The 21435-nt window shown below is 39.5% G+C and overlaps 2 protein-coding genes across 4 annotated transcripts; one reads left to right on the forward strand and one right to left on the reverse strand.

Moving 5' to 3' along the window:
* Nucleotides 1-233: 233 nt before the first annotated feature.
* Nucleotides 234-12993, reverse strand: abcg2b (ATP-binding cassette, sub-family G (WHITE), member 2b). Of its 3 annotated transcripts, none has more exons than XM_079615289.1 (16): nt 12957-12993; nt 11872-12210; nt 7588-7647; nt 7384-7501; nt 7006-7161; nt 5523-5680; nt 5194-5345; nt 4604-4687; nt 4308-4450; nt 3797-3948; nt 3421-3510; nt 2157-2281; nt 1865-2019; nt 1681-1770; nt 1468-1520; nt 234-959 (listed from the first exon to the last, which is right to left on the reverse strand). In XM_079615289.1, exons 2-16 carry the CDS (start codon nt 12066-12068, stop codon nt 812-814), a joined length of 1881 nt encoding a protein of 626 aa, XP_079471415.1. In that variant the 5' UTR covers nt 12069-12210; nt 12957-12993; the 3' UTR covers nt 234-811. The 3 variants fall into 3 exon arrangements, with proteins under 3 accessions (XP_079471415.1, XP_079471416.1, XP_079471417.1); XM_079615290.1 differs by having other exon boundaries at nt 11872-12215; XM_079615291.1 differs by lacking the exons at nt 11872-12210; nt 12957-12993 and adding an exon at nt 8865-8974 and having other exon boundaries at nt 234-790; nt 866-959.
* Nucleotides 12994-13381: 388 nt separating this feature from the next.
* hapstr1b (HUWE1 associated protein modifying stress responses b) lies at nt 13382-20740 on the forward strand. The gene is made up of 4 exons (XM_079615292.1): nt 13382-13793; nt 14960-15040; nt 18890-19165; nt 19590-20740. Exons 1-4 carry the CDS (start codon nt 13598-13600, stop codon nt 19829-19831), a joined length of 795 nt encoding a protein of 264 aa, XP_079471418.1. The 5' UTR covers nt 13382-13597; the 3' UTR covers nt 19832-20740.
* Nucleotides 20741-21435: the final 695 nt, after the last annotated feature.

The raw sequence follows: 21435 nt of genomic DNA on the forward strand, positions 1-21435 counted from the left end.
TATTAGGGCAGTGCAAGAAGACGTGGAATGACCATAGACATATAAAATACATTACAATAGTATTCTATTATGTCTATGGGAGGAACGTGCAGAATGAAAGTCGCATTAGGTCATGACGCAGAACGGTGCTGCCACCTAGTGGTCAAATCACTTATTACTGTCCATGTCAGGAAAACAAGACAATCTTCACATGCATTCGCTTATGCACACTCACTCACAGGCTACACGTTTTAATTTTTTTATTGGGATGAAAACACATTGATTAACATATTTCAAAATTAAAATATAAATCTTTGGTTTTCGCGTTTTGGTTATACAGAACAAAATCTATGACCATATTTTCTTTGACTTCCATGACTTGACTTCCATGAGAACAACAAATTGAGAACTTATATTTACATGTCACATCTCAGTAACTATAAAGTTTTGAGTCAATAGTCAAATTGAACAAATACTGTGGTTTTGCTAGAGAAACATTTTGTCTCATCTTTTAACAAACGGTTTTACTATTTAATTTAGGCAGGAAAGCATTTAAATAGCCTAATACACTTCAAATACAGATATATTGCACAACATGTTTTTTTTTTTTTTTTTTTTTCATTAGAAAGTATTTCATATTTACAAACAGGTATCAGTGTCCATCCCAGATAAGACAAAATTAATGATTAAATTAAAATATAATTTACATAGACAACAGTGTTTACAGTGTTTATAATCTACATACAACAAAAATGAGGTTGGTGTACAAAAATATGAATTTTATGAAATCACATTGTGTATATGAGTCAATCTGTTATGAAGAGAATGTTCATTATTTCCAGCGGTTGATCCTGCGTAACTGTATGTATGCAAATGTCATACACACCAGTATAATGCCCAGAAGAGCCACCTGGTTCTGCCAGAAGCCCCACACACTGTAGTCGATCCCCTGAGATTTCAGATACATCTCTCCAGTTAGTCTGACCATGAGAAAGAGATCAAACAGAAGATGTAAATATCTAGGTTTAGTTGTCACTATAAAAAGTTAGAATTTTAAATGCGCAATCAAAAATGTAATTAAGCAATGATTTAAAGAATACCATATGCCAATATTGTGTTGTGATAGTATATATGCACTACATAAAAGTTTGGGATTGGTAAGATGTTTTAGAATTTATGTTTCTTATGCTCACCATTTGATTAAAAAATACAATATTATTGCAATTTAAAAATAACTGGTTTCCATTTATTAGTTGTTTTGTAACAATGTAAAAGTATTTACTGTCACTTCTGATCATTTAATGAATAATAGCGGTTAATAAAAATATTAATTTCTTTAAAACAAATCTCACTGACCCCAAGCTTTTTGTTTAGTGTATGAGCCGGTCATGATGTGCAAGAGGTTGTCTAACTTCCCAGTTATACAACGCTGTGAACTTTCACTGAACTGTCATTACACTTTATCTTTATACAATATAAATAACTTACGTAATGTTGCCATCGTAGAAGACCTGCCCTTTCATTTCATTTATAGTCACAGCCTACAAAATAACAACACACAAGTACAGCATAATCAGCACTGCTTATATAATCTGAGAATGTGTGGCGATGCATTAAAAAAGCATGTGCTGCACTCTTTTAATATGTGTTATGTCTTGCAAAAACACTTTTGCATTAAATGTCTTCACTCCTCCTCCTTACGTCTAGTCCATATTTGAAGATACTGGCCCACTTGAGCCAGGACAACCAGTTGAGCATGGAGTTGAGATTTACCAGGAACCCTCCAAATACCTGCAACAAAGAGAGAGAAAGACAGATGGAATAAGAAAGAATGACAAAGAACAAGAATATATGTTTTGTGCAAGTGCATGTTTAGAAATCTGACCATCATGAAGACAAAGGGCAAGGCTATGAGGATGTTGGCCATGGCGAATGAGCTCACGCTGGCACTGATCAGGAAAGCCAAGCTGACTCCCGCCAGACTGACCAAAGACATGGTCAACGCAAAGCACAAGAAGGATGTGAATGTTGGATTCAACCCTGTTGGCAAATATATATATGTACACTTACTGTGCATATTCAAGTTTCATTTAGTACACAATATGTGCTACTGATAGTTTTAATGATGTGCCAGATGTTTAGCATACTAATAATTTTTATGTGACACGTGTGCTCACCCATCATATAGTAAGAAATGCTGGAGAAGATGAAAATCGGTACAATGCGATTTGGTAGCAGATCCACAAACACCTTGGACAGGAAATACACAGATGTACGGTAATATCCCCCAGAGTTCTCATGCCTAAACCATGCACATAAAACACACTTATTTTTTTGTGTAAAAGAAAAATTAAAGGGGTCATGACATGGATTTTTTTCATTATGTTCCTTGAAGTTCACTTATAATGTTACACAAAAAATACACGTACGTGTTTTGAAAACATTACCCATATAAAGCCATCCTTTACAGACAAAGCATTATGAAATCATTCACTTGTTTCTGTTGTGTTGCAGATCCAATAGGCTACAGTTTACTGCTTCATCCTTCAACAAAAGTTTATTTGCAAACTCTCCATTACACTGTGCCTCATTTACAAAACACAATGCTCTGAACAAACTGCTCTGAACAAACATTTAATCCTCTGACGCGATCCAGGATTCCATTAAATTAGACTCAAGTCTGATAAATATGTCAGAAACTGAACACGCATCTGTATACTGTATCCAGTGTAGACAGCGTCAGTGATTATAAGGGATTCTATTCGACGCTCACATTCAGTGTAGGCAAATGTCAGCCGTTGAGCGACTGAACGCCAGTGGGCGGGGCCTATAGTGTGATGATGTATACATCGATGTCTTGCTCTGGAGGCAGTCATATGTTTGTCCGTGTGACGTCAGATCCCACAATATCAAAACGAGCTGTTTTTGGAGCTTGATTAAATAAATGCTTTGTGTATAATGAGGAAGACGTCTTAAGCTATGAAACTTAATGATATAAAGTATATAAAATATCAAGGCAAATTTGATTTCTCATGTCATGACCACTTTAATGAAAGGACATTTCAATTAATACAAACAGAATCTGGACACATAAATTGCAGTTTTGTTATGTTAACTAAAACTATTAAAAATAAATTTCATTAATTGAAATAAAGCTGAAATAAAATACAATATAAATATTAGATGAAAAATGCAAACTTAAAAATCTTAAATGAAAATTAGAAATGTTGTCCTGGGAACTAACTGAAATAAAACTAAAACAATTTTTTTTTTAACTAAACACTAACACTTAAAACTTAACACTGAAAATATAAAATATACAAATAAAATATAATTTATATTAGTATATAAAAAAACACTAATATAATGTTGAAAACTGAGAGATTTGAAAAATGTATAAGCATAATTTATAATTTGAACAAATGATAATGTCATACTCACACAAAGATTGCTCGCTCATTAATGAAGAGTTCAACTGCTGATAGATTGCCAAACACCATGTTGATGATGAGAAAGAAGAACGCTCCAATCCTGTTCACACAAACACAGAGAAATTAAACTGTAATGATGGAAGGATGCATGGATGGATGGATATTTGGTTGAATGGATGGATGGATGGTTCGATATATGGATGGGTGGATAGATGGACAGATGGTTGGATGGATGGATATTTGGTTCGATGGATGAATGGATGGATATTTGGTTGGATGGGTGAATGGATGGATGGTTGGGTGGATGGATAGATATTTGGTTGGATGGGTGAATGGATGGTTGGGTGGGTGAATGGATGCATGATGTGAAAATGCTGGACCAGTACCTGTTCTGTAAGGCTTCAGGAAGAGTTAAAGGCATCTGGTAGTAGATGAGTCCAATCAGTAGAGCACAGATGATGTTAAGTGCCATCTGAGCATATGAGGTCTGAGGATTCCTGACAACGTTCAGCATTGTCCTCCAACATACCACGTTTAACTACATACAAACACACACATTTAACCACATACACATGTTCAGGTAAGCATGCACATACACATACATGGAAAAAACAAAAAAACATTATAACATTGTTTTGTAGTTTTATTTCAAGTTTATATTTTCATGTCTTTTATTTTGAATTTCTCATAGTTTTAGTTCCTTAGTCTAACTTGCCTTCAGTGGACTTCATGTTACAACCATCCTAAAGACAAGGTTTATGGCTCACTGTTTATTTCACCCATAACTGACCTGATAACAGCTATGACCTAAAGTTGAACAGTCGGTCAAGTTAATGTACCGGTTACACATTTACTTATAAACACACGCCTAAAAGACTTTTCTCTTATGAAACGAACCTGGTAGAAAAATGAGGTGACATAGGATGGTGCCTTGCTCTTGGCTTCAAATGAGGGATCTGATGGTCCAGTGATACATTTCAACTCCTCTTTGACAGAAGCACAGTACTGAGACTCCCTGTAAAGCTCAGCCAATGACTTCTCTGAGGAACAGAGAGAAACTTTCAATCCACTTAACTCATGTGATTGAACAATACCACAAAACATTGATTACCTTATATAAGTGGGATTTGTTGATCCCTCAGTTTCATAATCATCTATGTGCTCATATTTGCATGTCTGTATATGTGTATTACCTGTTGACCTTGAAGGAGTGGTCTCCCCATTTGTTATGTCCAGAAAGAAATCGGCAGGGTTGTTGAAAGCCTCACACTCATAACCTGATCAATAGAGGAGACCATACGATGAATTTAATAATATTTGAAAATATGAATGGCAAGTATTCTGTTTGGTAACACTTTATTTTACAGTGTTCATTACATTACATGTAGTTAGTATAGTAATAACTATAAATTATTATGCATAACCCTAAAATAAACCCTAATCCTAACCCTATATATAGTAAGTATATGATTGAATTATTATCACTCAGAACTTAAATGTATAATTACACTGTAACAAAGACACCTTAAAAATGTATAGAGTAACCTTATTTTTCTATTATAGCAAAGGCACTGTAGTGAAGATATTAGCCACTAAATTTACTTTGATACTTATATTTACAGTATATATCACAGAGTATGGTACTCTAAGGTACTTCAAAGTATTAGGCTACTATTTTAGTGTTCAAAAACCATGAAGTTGGTTGAGTTGGATGGGTCTAATATAAAATGTTCCTTTAATTCATATTTATGTGACCCGCATTTCAAATGTGTGGGTATTTTACCCAGACTCTGGAAGTAGTCCATGGCTTTGCCGGCAGGGCCAGCATAAACAGTTTCTCCTTTATGGAGAAGTGTCAGGTGATCAAAGAGCTTGAAAATTGAGTAACGTGGCTGGTGGATCGAGAAAATGATAGTTCTACCGCCCCGTGACAACCTGAATGACCAGAAGAGAGTTGTAGAGAAAAGATCAAATGACATGAACGTAAAGATTTCGATATCATCTGGTATCAAAACAAGAAGAGGTCAAGTACATACTACATAATATTACAAAGTACAAAGTACATAATAAGCCAGGTGATGAAGTGTTGTTAAATAAGGCACTAGTTTGTACCTGTGCAAGAGAGAAATGATGCTGTTAGCTGTATTGGAGTCGAGGCCTGTGGTCGGCTCATCCAGGAACAGAAGACTGGGAGATGTAATGAGCTCCATACCAATGCTACAGCGCTTTCTTTCTCCTCCCGATACACCCCTTATAAACTCTGTACCAATCTGGGAGAAAGATATGATCTATTTTATATTTTTAAATAACATTTAACACGTTTAATTGTTTAAGGCAAAAGTATTTTCAAATCAACACCATTTGAAGCATGAACCTGAACTGACCTTGCGATAAAAGGATGTCTCTATTGACGCGTTTACACGATAAAGGACGTACTAAAAATGGAAAATATTTTCCTTGGCGTTTTTCACGTACAGACAACAACTTTGTCAAAACGATCCCTGTTCACACGGACCCGCCAAAGCGACTAAACACTGTTTTCTGCTGCCAGGCCAGTAGTTGGCGATGTCACTTTGTAAAGAAACACTACGTGCCTATAGACTGAACATGTAATACGCATGTGCATGATGTCACTGTTTTCACAAATTCGCGTTTTTGTAGTTTACACGGAGACGATACAGTTATGTGCACTTTGTGACCCGTTTTAAAAAGTTTGCGTTTTCAGGCCCCAAAAAAGCTGTTGTCTTGTAAATAAACAGCCAAAACGTATAAACACTTTTCCGGTTTAAGCTGAAAACAGTGTCGTGTAAACGCCCCTAAAATATTTTTGTGACCTTGACTAGATACTCATAACAGACAGTTTCCAATTATTAATAATATTTTAAAACAAAACTCCATTATTTCACTACTTTTTTCCCCGTTTTAAGACAAAAAACAAACTAAATTAAAATTAAAAACAAATAAAAGATTATTCGAAGTAAAAATTTTTAGCAAGGGTTTTCCCCCTCTGCAATCAGGGATCGTACAGATACTGTAAAAAGAAACTCCAGGACTTTCAAGGACTTTTTAAGTACTTTTTTGGTCTTCAAGGACTACAATCAGAGATCTCACTTTTCAAGCAATATCTTTAGTATTTTTTAAGGATTTTTAAAAACTTAAATTACAGATACTGTATATGGTATCCAAAATACAACTTACAAAGTATTTAATAATATATATTAACTACAATGTTTATAATGGCTATCATTGCTCAATAAATAAAACATTTTTATTATAATGTTGGCATAATTCGTATTGAGAAAAGGTCTGATGGGGGTTTATCGGACAGGCTGCAGTGTTCATTTTGTGTGAAAAGATTGTGTTCGTGTTTTATTTTATTTTTTTATATATAATGTATTTAAATAAGTCAAGCACTTTTCAAGTACCTCTTCGTAAATATGTCAGTTTTCAAGGGTTTTCCAGGACTTAAATTTCAAGTACTTTAAGCACCTTGTACAAACCCTGTCTCAGGACAGTTACATTTTTGAGTGTATGCACCACACATCTAAAAGAATAGATCTGGAAATAAAAAGTGGCAGTCGCATTTGTGACCAACCTTGGTGTTTGCACAGTCCTCCAATCCAAGCTCCTGAATGATGCTCTCCACTTTTTTTTCCTTATCAGCAGTGGAATACTGTTTCCTTGGCAACCGCAGATTTCCAGAGAATAAAAGATTCTCCCGCACACTCAGAGTTCCCATCAGGATATCATCCTACAGAAGGGGAGAGACAGACAGACATATAGCAAAGAAAATGCTGGAAATTAAACCGATTAAATACATGCAAAAGATTCCAGAACAGGAGACACAAATAATTATAGTATCACATAATAATCTTCCCTGCATTAACATTTACATGTGTCACACAACAGAGCAGATTACTCCTTTATCCTCATGAGAGGACATACTAACAAATGTAAAGTTGTGCATTCTCACCTGTACGACATAAGCAGACATGAGACGGAGGTCAGAGGTCACGACCTTGTTGTCAACAAGAACTTGACCTGAACGCAAACCACGAGGATCCTTCCTGCCAGCGATCACATCTAACAACCTTCACACAAAATAAAGGTTAGAAATTGTGCGTAGTTGTCAGCTTGTTGTCAGTCGTAACTAGTCTGATGATTCTGAGCATCTTACGATGTTTTTCCGCTTCCTGTTGCTCCCATGATTGCATTCAGTCCCGTTTTCATGATTCCACTAAAACAGGAAATAGCAAAACAGTCTTATGTGTGCACTGTAAATATGTTTATCAAATAACTTAAAAATGTTACTCATGTGGCAACATCTAAATTAAATAAATAAAAATAGTTTTAATATGCTTGAATAGGTTTCACCAATGAAAGTAATTTGTAAGTGTAAAAATCGCTTTATATTTTGTTTTTCATATCCACTAGCGTTCTATCTAAGTTGAAATAACTTTTATTCAGCAAGGATGCATTAAATTTATCAAAATAGACAGCAAAACAGTTTTTTTTTTTTTTTTTTTTTACAAAATATTTCTATTTCAAAAAATGCTATTGGTTTGAACTTTCTATTCATCAATAAAAAAATGAACACAATAATATCAAGATTAAGCAGCACAACTGTTTTACACATCGATAGTAATAAGGAATGTTTCTTGAGCAGCGAATCAGCATATAATGATTTCTGAAGGATCATGTGACACTGAAGACTGGAGGAGTGATGCTGAAAATTCAGCTTTTCCGTGACAGGAATAAATTACATTATAAAATATATTAAATTAGAAAGTTATTTTTGGGGTTTATTTATTAATTTTTCCACTGTATTTTTCATTAAATAAATGCTGCCTTAGTGAGCATGAGACTTTCAAAAACATTAATTTCAATTTCAGACTTTTGAACAGTAGTGTATAATTTATCACAGTGTTTTTGACTTTACAAAGTCACTTTTTAATTTAACAGTTAATTTAAGTGTTAATGCGCGAGGCACATTTTTGGTTATCTGATTTAATTATGTAACAAAAGAGCAATCTATATATCTAGTATTGACTATATTAATATAAATTATTATTTAACTTTTTTTTACACAAATAAATAATACAAAAACGATTAAAGAATTGGTTATATTTAATGTGTTGTGACAGAAAACAACCATCACAGTTCATCAACCAAAGCAAGCAACTGATTGCTGCATATAACACAAATAATGAAACATGAACACACACTAACACACAAAAACTATGAAGAAATTACAATTTCAGGACTTCTTTTTCATTCTAATCTATAAACATCTGAACTCTGGACAAACTTCCAATGATATTTTCAATAGCATTAGGTCAAGAATAATTTATTTTGCAGATATAAAAACATTTAAACACAGAAAGTGTCACGACACACACACAGGAAAAGGTAAGGTCCAGGCGCAGTATATTTATTAGGGTAATCCGTACTCACAACCAGTCCAGGCAAGGGTCGAAATCCAAAAAGGCAATCCAAAAACATGAAACTCAAGAAACAAGCTCAAAGCACAACGGAAGTGTGGGGACAATATACAAGGACTCCGTGACAAACACTGAAACAGACAGGGTATATATACACAAGTGCAAACAAGGTGACGAGAAACAGCTGAAGGAAATTAACAATCAGTGACAGACAGGATTATGGGAAGTGTAGTGAAAATGCCTAGACACCGTGAAAACTGAGACCTCTAGTGTTAAACCCAGGGAACCACCAGACACTGTGACATAACCTCCCCTCTACAGAGCGGCTACCAGACGCTCCAAGACCACAAGAAACAAACAAAACAAGAGTCCAGGCGGGAGGTGGAATGGTGGAGGATCAGGGGGAGGGATGGAGGGCCAGGACCATGAAGGGGAACAGGAACAGGGGAAGACAACTTAACCGGCGGCCGTGGCGAAGCAGACAGTCCATCGGGCGGCCAGGGCGAAGCAGACAGTCCATCGGGCGGCCAGGGCGGAGACGACAGTCCATCGGGCGGCCAGGGCGGAGACGACAGTCCATCGGGCGGCCAGGGCGGAGACGACCCCTCGGGCGGCCAGGGCGGTGAAGACCCCTCGGGCGGCCAGGGCGGTGAAGACCCCTCGGGCGGCCAGGGCGGTGAAGACCCCTCGGGCGGCCAGGGCGGTGAAGACCCCTCGGGCGGCCAGGGCGGTGAAGACCCCTCGGGCGGCCAGGGCGGTGAAGACCCCTCGGGCGGCCAGGGCGGTGAAGACCCCTCGGGCGGCCAGGGCGGTGAAGACCAAGGCGGAACAGAGACAGACCCTGGTTCACGAACAGTCACAGACACCACCGGCTCAGGAACTGCAACAGACGACACCGGCTCAGGAACTGCAACAGACGACACCGGCTCAGGAACTGCAACAGACGACACCGGCTCAGGAACTGCAACAGACGACACCGGCTCAGGAACTGCAACAGACGACACCGGCTCAGGAACTGCAACAGACGACACCGGCTCAGGAACTGCAACAGACGACACCGGCTCAGGAACTGCAACAGACGACACCGGCTCAGGAACTGCAACAGACGACACCGGCTCCGGCTCTGGAACAGCAGACACCGGCTCCGGCTCTGGAACAGCAGACACTGACTCCGGCTCTGGAACAGCAGACACTGGCTCCGGCTCTGGAACATCAGACACTGGCTCCGGCTCTGGAACAGCAGACACTGGCTCCGGCTCTGGAACAGCAGACACTGGCTCCGGCTCTGGAACAGCAGACACTGGCTCCGGCTCTGGAACAGCAGACACTGACTCCGGCTCTGGAACAGCAGACACTGGCATGTCCAGGATCCGAGCCAGACGCTCCAAATAGTCCATCATTGCCTTGGCGGCCCCACAAATGGGCATCTCTAGACCCGTCTCAAACTGGGCAGATGGGACGTGAACAGTCTCTGACTGGGCAGACGGGACGTGAACAGTCTCTGACTGGGCAGACGGGACGTGAACAGTCTCTGACTGGGCAGACGGGACGTGAACAGTCTCTGACTGGGCAGACGGGACGTGAACAGTCTCTGACTGGGCAGACGGGACGTGAACAGTCTCTGACTGGGCAGACGGGACGTGAAGCTCAGGCTCGGCAGGCATGCTGTGTCTCCTCCAAGCACGCAGTACTGCTACTGCATAAAAAAGGAAGACCGCCTTCTTTGCCGTGGCAGGACTGATGGTGGGCGGCTCCGAGAAAATCTCAGGGATGACAGCGGGCTGCTCGGAGGGGACGGCCTCCGGGACGAAAGCGGGCTGGTCGGAGGGGACGGCCTCCGGGACGACAGCGGGCTGGTCGGAGGGGACGACCTCCGGGACGACAGCGGGCTGGTCGGAGGGGACGGCCTCCGGGACGACAGCGGGCTGGTCGGAGGGGACGGCCTCCGGGACGACAGCGGGCTGGTCGGAGGGGACGGCCTCCGGGACGACAGCGGGCTGGTCGGAGGGGACGGCCTCCGGGACGACAGCGGGCTGCTCAGAGGGGATGTCCTCCGGGACGACAGCGGGCTGCTCAGAGGGGACGTCCTCCGGGACGACAGCGGACTGCACGAGGACGACCTCCGAGTTCTTAGGGAGACTGGAGGACTTCCTCCTCCTCCGCCTTTTCTGACAGCGAAGTGCCGGTTCTGGACTGGACGGAAACTGCGGCGAACAGATCTCTGGACTGGAATTCCCCAGCCCATGGTCAAAGAAGGGCCAGAGTGAGGAATGGTGTCGAGATTCCTCTCGACCGCCTCCTCCATTGCGGCCTCCACGGGTCCCCCGAAATTTGACCAATCTGGTCCCCTCAAAAAATTGTCTCTTCTCCCGCTCGGTGGCTGGGGAAGAGATATTTAAAAACATACCGCTGGATCTATGTTTGTGACGGAGTCCTTCTGTCACGACACACACACAGGAAAAGGTAAGGTCCAGGCGCAGTATATTTATTAGGGTAATCCGTACTCACAACCAGTCCAGGCAAGGGTCGAAATCCAAAAAGGCAATCCAAAAACATGAAACTCAAGAAACAAGCTCAAAGCACAACGGAAGTGTGGGGACAATATACAAGGACTCCGTGACAAACACTGAAACAGACAGGGTATATATACACAAGTGCAAACAAGGTGACGAGAAACAGCTGAAGGAAATTAACAATCAGTGACAGACAGGATTATGGGAAGTGTAGTGAAAATGCCTAGACACCGTGAAAACTGAGACCTCTAGTGTTAAACCCAGGGAACCACCAGACACTGTGACAGAAAGACACTGATATGCACATGCATATCAAAAAGCTCTGGAGCGCACAGATTAAAGATAATCTGTATTAAAATGATATGCAATTGACGGCTCAGCAGTATGTTTTGATGAATATGGTTCATGCGAGATGTAAATCTTATGAAACATGTAAACGTCTAGTAAATAAGACAATCTGATCTAACTGCTTGTAGCATTTTGAGACTCACACACACAGACACTAACCTGACATTTTTTAGGATGTCTCTCTCAGGTCCTCTCTTGCGGCACAGTCCACGGCTTTCTCTAATGCAGTACTGGATATTCTGGTATGTCAGAGTTGGACCTGGCACTTTAACAGACACCTTTGAGCCATCGCTCTCCCAAGGAGGCAACATTTTTATCTCATAGTTCTCATACACTTCCATGGAGCTGGAGAGCATGAGGCAGAGGAGAGAAAAGTGACAAGCTTCCAGGTGGAATGAGTCTTCAAGAGTCTACAGACAGCCCAGCCTTTCAGGACTTTCCTCCAGACAAAGTCCTCCCATGACCAGTTTCTATGTTACACCTCCTGCTATGTAACACCTGCACTTAGGAAACAACATAAAAGTTGATAAGAAGATCATCTTTGCACATATGAAGATGAATTATGATGTGCCATCTAAGTTACTGGACGTGACATGCCATAATATATTATGCAACTGCTCTTGCATGTGCAAGCATGTTAAATCACTCTGCCCTTCCCCTTTATGTTATCTTGTTTTATCTTACTTTTATTTTGGGGTCAAGGTGACTTTCTTCTAAGAGTATTAAAATATAAACGTCACTCCTTAAGGATGTTACCAAACCATCTTTAACATCAGTAATTTGAATGTTATTGGTTTTGAGGCAACATACTGTAAAAATTTGACTGTCTACATGCTTATACTTTTTGTGAAGTTTAATCGAAACCTTATTTTTTAAAACATTATTGGGGTTATAAGAAATAAGATCAATTCAATATAGCTTGCTGATGAGTTTAATTTAACCTTATAAAGCCAAACCCTACTGTATTGTGTGTGACGCAAGTTTCTAAGGCCTCTAAATTATCAACATGATCAAAACTTTGCTTAAATACCTGTTGTACACAACAGATTTCTTTTTATATTTGTCTAGATGTAGATGTGCAATAAACGGTTTCATTTAAAAAAACATGTTTATTCTTTTAAATATGCATTTTCTTAAAGAGAATGTACTGCGGTTCTACACCTTGTGTAGTGTATGCATATAAAATAGAGTTGTTTTAAAATATGTCACCGTGAAAATGTATTTTCTTCCAATTAGTTTCTGACCTGTGATGTCTTGCGACAAAAGTCAATGGGTTTGAGCACGAAAGATGCATTCGTGTAAGTGTATAATGTCGCCCTCTGTAGGCCAAAGAAGGTAATCACAACAGGCTATATTATATTCAAAAACCCCTCTCTTTGTTTAACAGTCGCCTACTGTAATGAACAGAAAAGAAACAGGAAAAGACTTTGGAAAGCATGAATAGTGACTCATTATGGGCTTGCGCAATCTTGCGTTCCTACTCAGTGTACTTGAGTTGAGGCCATGGTTGAGGCTCAAGTGTTTGGTGGCACATAAACATGGGCGGTGTCTTCATTCCTTGTCACTCCGTGACAGATGACAGACAGTTGGTGCATCTAATAAACAGTTGAGCCTTTGACACCAAGCCACGCCCTTCGGTCTGTAGCCAATGAGCGTCGAGCCCAACTCCAGAGGGCGGGGTTTGAGTCTCGGCAACGTTAAGTTGTTTTCATCGACTGTGTGGCGGAGAAGTGCAAGCACCGTTTACTATGCAGACGTAAACTAACAGCTGTCGATGAGGCCGCCGCCGACGACAAACGACTACGTCCGGGTTTAATCGCCGCGGAGAGTTGTTTAAGCGAACGTTAGAGCATTACAGCAACGTTTAAGTGTTTTTTTCGTGGCCATGGAGGAGAAGAAGGAGGAGGGGGAAGCGGAGATCCAGGAACACGGACCCGAGCACTGGTTCTCCAAATGGGAGCGGCAGTGCCTAGCCGAGGCCGAGCAGGAGGAACCGAGCGAGGAGGAGACCGAGCAGAGCCAACAAAAACTTTGGCATCTCTTCCAGAACTCAGCCACTGCCGTCGCGCAACTGTATAAAGGTGCGATATGTATAATAAAAACTCACCGAGAGCTAGCCAGCTAACTCTTGACACTGGCAAACAAAGGACACTAACTCATAAGCTCAACGGATAGCCACCAAAGTGAATCTAACAAGATCTAATTAAGACGTCGAGGGGTTATTTTATAATAAGATACACCCATTTAGTGCTTAATATTATTTAGCCTTTTGTTTGGCTGGTTTGAAGGCCAGTGGCGTTTACAGATTAGCATTGATGCTAAGTTGCAGACGAGCAAGGTAAACTGACACACAAATCAGTTTCTGTAAGGAAATGTCATCTTTTGTCCGTCTTTATTTATTATTAAAACTAGGTACAGTACATTTAAACGTGTTTTGTGGAAAAAATATACATTTAAAGCTTCACCCAGCTGGTTGTCTATCAGCGAAACAAAATGGCGAAGTGCAGGGAGGAGTTCATCTGATGAAAATAACGATTTGTGATCGAAATCTCATCTGTTATGAACTCAAACGACATATATCTAGACGAAAAGATCTAGGGATACAAACTGTGATGAACTGATGAAAACGTGTAAAAAAATTTGAACAACAATAATAGTATGCGAAACAAAATGGCGAAGGCAGGATTAGCAGGCTAAGTTCAAAGATTGTGAGTTATTGTTTCAAGGCTGTGTTGGTTTTGTTGATAGCTATTATTAAATCAATGAAGCGCTATAAAGCTGGTTTAAATATACAGCACACCATGCTTTCATACATAAAGTTCTGATTTGGACAACACGGTACAATAAGATAAACTAAAGCTACACAACAAAATGGCGTAGAGTCCACTTGCTACATATCAAATTTAGACGTCGTTTAATTAATGGCTGTGTCTCAAAACATAGAGAGCTGCTTATGTAGACCCCACTTATGGTCATTATATACACGCTTTTATATTATTCCAAGCGCTCTTATGGTGCTCAAAGGTGCTGTTTCAAGTAGGCAGCTCACTATCTCATGACACAGCCAGTGCGAGAGGTTGTAAAGGTGCTAAATATGAACCTGATGGTGGGTTAGCTGTCTAGGTGTTTTCTTTTTTTTTCTTCTTTTTTTTAAACAGTGGGTAAATATGTGTCTTATATGGATGGGAAATGATGTATCTTCACTTGCAACGTAAACATTTCCTGTCCTGTCTGATCACTCCCTCAGATAGAGTATGTCAACAACAGGGGCTTTCCTTGTGGGTTCCCTTTCAAAATGCTGCAACTGCCGTCACTAACCTATACAAAGGTAAGTTGAGAAACCTTTTATGAACAGTTTTGCATTTTACACGACTATAGCCTAATGTGTATACTTCAGTTTTTATGCATATGCCAGAGTGTGCGTACAGTTTGTGTGACATATTGTCATTAGCATAGTATGTGCTCACTGTACACATGTAGGTAGGCATACTGAATGCATGTACAGCCAGATTTTCCTTAACATGCGTACTCTGTACGCATGTACACTCAGATTTTTCACCTTGATTTTTTTTTTTTTTGCACTAATTAAATTGGTTCAGTGCAGTGTTGCCACCTTGTGGACATTTCATTTTTTTAGTCAGAAAGAAACAGAGGAGATGGAACAACAAACTACTGGAGACGGCATCAACAAAGTTGACAAGTGCTTGTTTGTGGGGATTAAAGTTAGCATAAAATGGAAATTGTGATAGTAATTTCTTCCCGATTGTGATGTATCTGCGAGTAAAATGGCTTCTCGAACATGAATGTTTGCTATTGCTGTGATGTCATGTGAGTGACAGGTTGTCCCGTCATCAGAGAAGAGATTTCACTGCAAGTGGGAGGGGAAGCTATTTTCATTAAAGATTACAATGGCACATGAATAATTTGTGCACAGAGAAATAATTTATTATAAATACTGCAATATTCCATAAAAAAAACAAGAATTGTCTATTTAGTTTTTTTTGGTGACTTGAAAGGATACTGCAACTGTAGTTTAAAAGAGTACAAAGAAATGTTTTGGTCCTACCTTCTAGAGAGAAATGGCAAAGACACTGGACAAGGATGAAGTGTTCACATCCAAAATGAGGTATACTATGGGCTTTCGTATGTGAACTACAGTTGATTGGAATTTACTGCATTAGTATTGTTTTGTTACAACAAATCCCTGTTTTTGAATGAATCTGTTTAATGACTACATAAATGTTCTTTAGAAAAAAAACATTACTGGTGTGCATCTTGAAAAAGAAAAATGGCTATTAATATTATAAAAAATATTTAAGAACTTAAGGAGGAATGTCATTGGTTGGCATTCTGAACAAAATGTCCCCTTCACTGTGTCAGTGTGTTGAGTAAATTGAAAAAGGAAAAAAATTAATTCAAGTTACACTTGTTTCAGTAGGTGGCAAAAAGCATCTTGTTTGTGTTATAAATGATTTGGAATGACACTGAACAGACGAAGCACTTATTTCATGAATGAGCAGCTGCTGACTGAGTGAACAAGATGTTTGCTCAGTTTATGCAAGTCAATCTTGTTTCCAACAAAGATTGAAAGAGGATGAAAGGGTGTGGCTGTGAATCACTTTTCGAATAAATTGGTCAAGTTAGAAATTCAATGACTCGTTCATAGCACAAATAAGATGCTTTTTGCAATCTGCTGTTTTTACAGTCATTAGCCCTATTCAAACTGTTATTTTGTCATGGGGACGCAAGGTATTTAAAACATTTATAAGGGTTACTCTGATTTTATTGCTATCCAAATTCAGAATGTCTTGAGTTTTTCCTCCCGTGTAAAATCCTGGTTGAATTACCTACTGTTTTTTTGACAAACACCAAGGTCGTGTGGTAATTTAATTGCCGTCTGAATCCACATCAGTGAGTTTATGAAGAAATCAATAAAAAATTCACTGTTTAAATCCTTTAAACCACGGACGAGCACCATACGATAACTGTTGCGCTTTGGATGCATTTTAAAGATCTAACCTATACCTTTATTACTGAAATGCTGGAAGAACAATATTATTTCATATCACTGCTCAAAGGAAGAAAAGAAAAACACGTACAAATATAAACCTAGCAGCTTTCTTTACCTCATGTAAATAAGAGGCTCTTATTTCTGCTAATTTCCACATTTTTAAAATGACTCATCATTTTGAGATAATACAAGACAGAAAGCCATTTTAACTATAGTGCATCTATCTTCCTATTTTTAAACAGAAGGTTAATTAATCAAGTAATAAATAGGATATTATTTGCCTATTATTAAAGTAAATATGAACTTATTCTTATTAATCCAAGCATGACATTTTATTTACAGCAGACAATCAGTGTGACATGTGACTGACCACGTGAACAGCGCGTTCGTAGGATCACAAAACTCGCTCCTCCACCGTGAATAAATCGCCATCCGAATGCACGTGCAATGCAAATGTATTTTTACGCACATCCACATGAGAAACAATTACCGTCTGAATACTGCTAGAGGAATCCACATTTTTACTGGATAACTCCTGCCTGCCCATTATTTACGTGGAAGCGATAAATAGTTCTGCATTATAATTTTTTTACAGTCAGACAAGTAATTTGTTGAGGTCAATTTGTAAAGAAAGACTACACGCCTGCGCACATACATATATATATTAAAATGTGCATACCTGTAGACTGAACACTTAATACGCTGGCAGCGTTTTCACAGGTTTGCGTTTTTGAAGTTTGCGCATTGATATTTTCTACAGGTTTTTTCTGAGGTTTGCGTTCTCGAGCCACCAGGCACTGTTTTGTGCAAATGAGCGGGCCGGAGTGCGTTAAGGGTTTTCTGTTAGAACGATGTCCCTAAGTTAATAACTAATGATCTTTGAAACGCAAGTGAATCAATCAAAACAAACTTTAGCTGGACAATAACTTTATTCCAGAGCTGCTGTAAAGCCAAACAATCTTGGTTAGTTTAATTTCCTATTATCACTGTAAAGCTGGTTTGAATCAATCTATATTATTAAAAGCGCTATATAAATGAAGGTGACTTGAGTCACTTGACATTTAAAAAACACCTGTTGAACAATGTTTAGTTGGTTGTTCATATGCTATAAACAATATGGCTGACAGCAGTTATTAAAATCATATTGGTTTACTCTTCCTAGATGTCTGATTGCAATAGTGGAAATGTGATTCACAGCCTAAAGTAGTTGTGCATCAGACTGCAGTTATGAGACCCACCATGGTCATGAGTACGCCATTGTCTGCTAGTAAAACTCGAGTCATCATTCAGAAGTTAGTCTTTAGTAATGAGAGATGATGAGGTGGGAGGATGTCAGATGTGTCATGTGGATGATTTGAGTCACGTCATTAGGAGCTGTCAGGAACAGGGAGGTGTTTGTGTGTTCAATTTACTGGAGATCAGATCACATATATCAACTAATTAGCAAGTTGGCTATTGTGAGAAGTTTTCAAAGCATATAGGTTGTGGTCAGTTCAAGTTTGAATGCCGCCTTTACATGTTCTTTTTTTATCTAGAAAAAGTTCAGTGTGCAATTTCACATTGTGAACTTTGACTGAACCAGAAATTGTGTGTTTTCTAAAACTATTTTTTCTTAACTCCATGGTGAGATTTTTATCATCTCTTGAATCATTTCATGCACCTCATCTCAAGGTTTTGTAAGCGTATAATTCATTTCAGTCTGGTTCCTGCCTGCCAATGGAAACCCTGTCTATTGAAACAAATCTTCATGCCTGCCAGTTTTGGTTGAGGCAGTTTATTTGTTGCCTATTATGGATTGGAAATAATAGATTGAAGAACAGTGGCTGCCGTTCCTGAGGAGAGATGATGCTGCTGTTCTGGCAGAACGAAAATTTATGGTGTTATGCAATTGCTTTGGAGGTTGATGTAACATTTACATAATTACATTATTGAAAGCTTCTTATTTTAATCATTACCAATAATTCACCTGCTGTTCAGTTTCTCCTTCACATCAAATACTTACTCTCAGCTTGATGCCGAATTAAAAATTCTAAGAAGAGCTTTTGATATCAGATTGTTAAATGAGACTGACATCATTGGGCATAAATCACCACGAGACATTGATGCAGCTGGGCTGATTCCTCACATACATACAGAAATGCTCATGCTTTTTTTGCCATCTTCCAGAGAGTGTTGATGCCCATCAGCGGAGTTATGAGCTGGGTATTCAGATCGGTCATCAGAGACGAAACAAAGATGTCCTGGCGTGGGTGAAGAAAAGGAGGCGGACTATTCGGCGTGAGGATCTTATCAGCTTTCTCTGTGGTAAAGCCCCACCGCCACGTAGCTCCAGGGCTCCACCAAGGCTTGCAATGGTGTCACCAAGCCGACCCACGTCCTCGGAGACGAGTTCATCTGTAGAAACAGACCTGCAGCCTTTCAGGGAGGCCATTGCTCTGCATGGTGAGTGCCTGACGACAGTGCTCTATCTATCTATCTATCTATCTATCTATCTATCTATCTATCTATCTATCTATCTATCTATCTATCTATCTATCTATCTATCTATCTATCTATCTATCTATCTGTAATGCAAGTTATTTTCAGGCAAAAAAACAACAACCTTTTGCATTGTGCAGTACAGAAATGTGTCTTATGACATTCTTTGAAGCGTATAATATAAAGTGCTCCCTTGCTTTGGGCAGTTTGAGTGTGACACTTCCACTCAGCTTGCTCTATAGCCACTGGTATAGTTAAAATGGAATTTTTTCTCTCTCACAGAAATGGTACTGCAAAATGTCACTGAAGGTTTTGCTGTTTTGTTTTGATGGAAAAAGTATATTTCAGGCATTTATATTTCATGTTTTCCTACCTGTGTGTGTTATAGGTCTGAGCGGAGCCATGGCGAGTATCAGTATGCGCTCTGGAGCCCCGGGCTCACCTACACACCTGAGCGCTAGCTCCGCCCCCAGCCGCCGCAGAAACGGCCTCCACGACGTGGACCTCAACACTTTCATTGCTGAAGAGATGGCGCTCCACCTCGACAACGGAACTCGGAAACGAAGCTCCGCCCAGTGCAATGATGTCATAACAGACTCGCCCACTCACAAACGCAATAGGATGATCTGAGCTCTTAAGAAAAAGAAAACAACAACAGCGAAAAAAAATGCCACTCCTCAGTCATCCTCCCATCTTTATTCAGACCAGGAAATAAAAGCAGCCAATAACAGTGCTCACCACAGCCCAGCACATTCTCTGATTGGTCTACAGAGCCCAGTTGAGGTCATCGGTGGGGAACGGGGGACGGTGTTCAGTGCAAAGGCCTAAGTGCCCTTCCATAGGATCCTGTCGACAAACACACAACTCTCATTCACTATATTGCTGTGTGAGTTGATTGTGTGCGTGTACGGCTGTGTTACGGCTGAACTGAGAGGTTATCGAACGCAGGAACAAAAACAACATTTTTGTGTGCATGTTCGCAACATAATGAGCAATGTCTGTATGACTGTGTATACAAGTACTTGATGTGTGTGAGTGAACGACTGATGAGTTTTGTGTTAGAGTGTGTGTGTGTGGTACCTGCCTCTTCCTCCAGCACCTGTCACTGCCCCAGCTTTCAGTTACCACGCTGCGGCTTTGAAAAGCAACAAATGTTTTATTTTAATATTATTGACAATGTTATTCATGATTATTTGCCTTCTCTTAATTCTGCTCTAGCAGCAGGCACAAGTGCTGTGATAGCCATACTTCCGCTGTCATGCACATCTCTCAATCACTTATTTTTCTTCAATAATTTCCCTTCATTCTTCCTGAGCATCCATCTCTTTTTTTTTTTTTCATTCATCCCCTTTCGTCACTCTTCCCCAGCACCTTTGTCTCCAGTGTAACATTATGTAATGTAAATACCTGTAGGTGCTGACATAGACTTGTGGTACATATTGTAAAAAAAAAAAAGTAAAAAAAAAAGCTGTGCAGAGACCATTGAATTGTTAATGTACAATAATGATTCTTGCATTAAAGAAATCAAGCTTTTAACTACCTCTTTTTCTGCTGCCTTTGTCATCTGAGTCATTGCATATTCACTTTTGCGAGCACATAAGATTTTAATCCTTAAACTGGATTAATGTTAATATATGAAATGCACATTCTGTTATGTACAATCAAAAGTACAATCTGTTACTGTTCCTTTGACAATCTGTGAACAACAGCTGTCAATAACAATGCTTTCAAAATGATTGCCTGTGCCCATGTGTTCAGCTGTGTTTGAAGACTGAAGGAATGTGCTTTGGAGATGCCACAGCCCTACAATGCTAGATACAATCCAACAAGTTTTGTTTTTGACACTGATTCGTCATGTTTAACATTAAGGGCAGTTAATATGGGTGTGGAGAACAGTATAAAGCTATGAATTGTGTGGAAAGGAGGAATCAAATGTCAAAACGGTGACAATTCTCTAGAGCTTCAGCTTCTCTCTCTCTCTCTTTTTTTGTGTTTGGCAGGTGACAGCATGTCAAGTGGTGTCAGCAGTGCTATACTCCTTCCAAAACCATGTTTTTCAAATCCTTTTGTAGTTAAATACTGTATGTAGTTTTTTTGCAAATGCATCTAATATTACCTAAAAAAAAAAAAAAATGTCAGAACAACAGGATCATTAAAAGTGTAACACAACTTATGTCGTTTCTCAGAACTTTAATATTATAAAAATACACCATAGTAACAATAATATATTTAAC

This window comes from Phoxinus phoxinus, assembly GCF_949152265.1.
Source record: "Phoxinus phoxinus genome assembly, chromosome: 6".
NCBI lineage: Eukaryota > Metazoa > Chordata > Actinopteri > Cypriniformes > Leuciscidae > Phoxinus > Phoxinus phoxinus.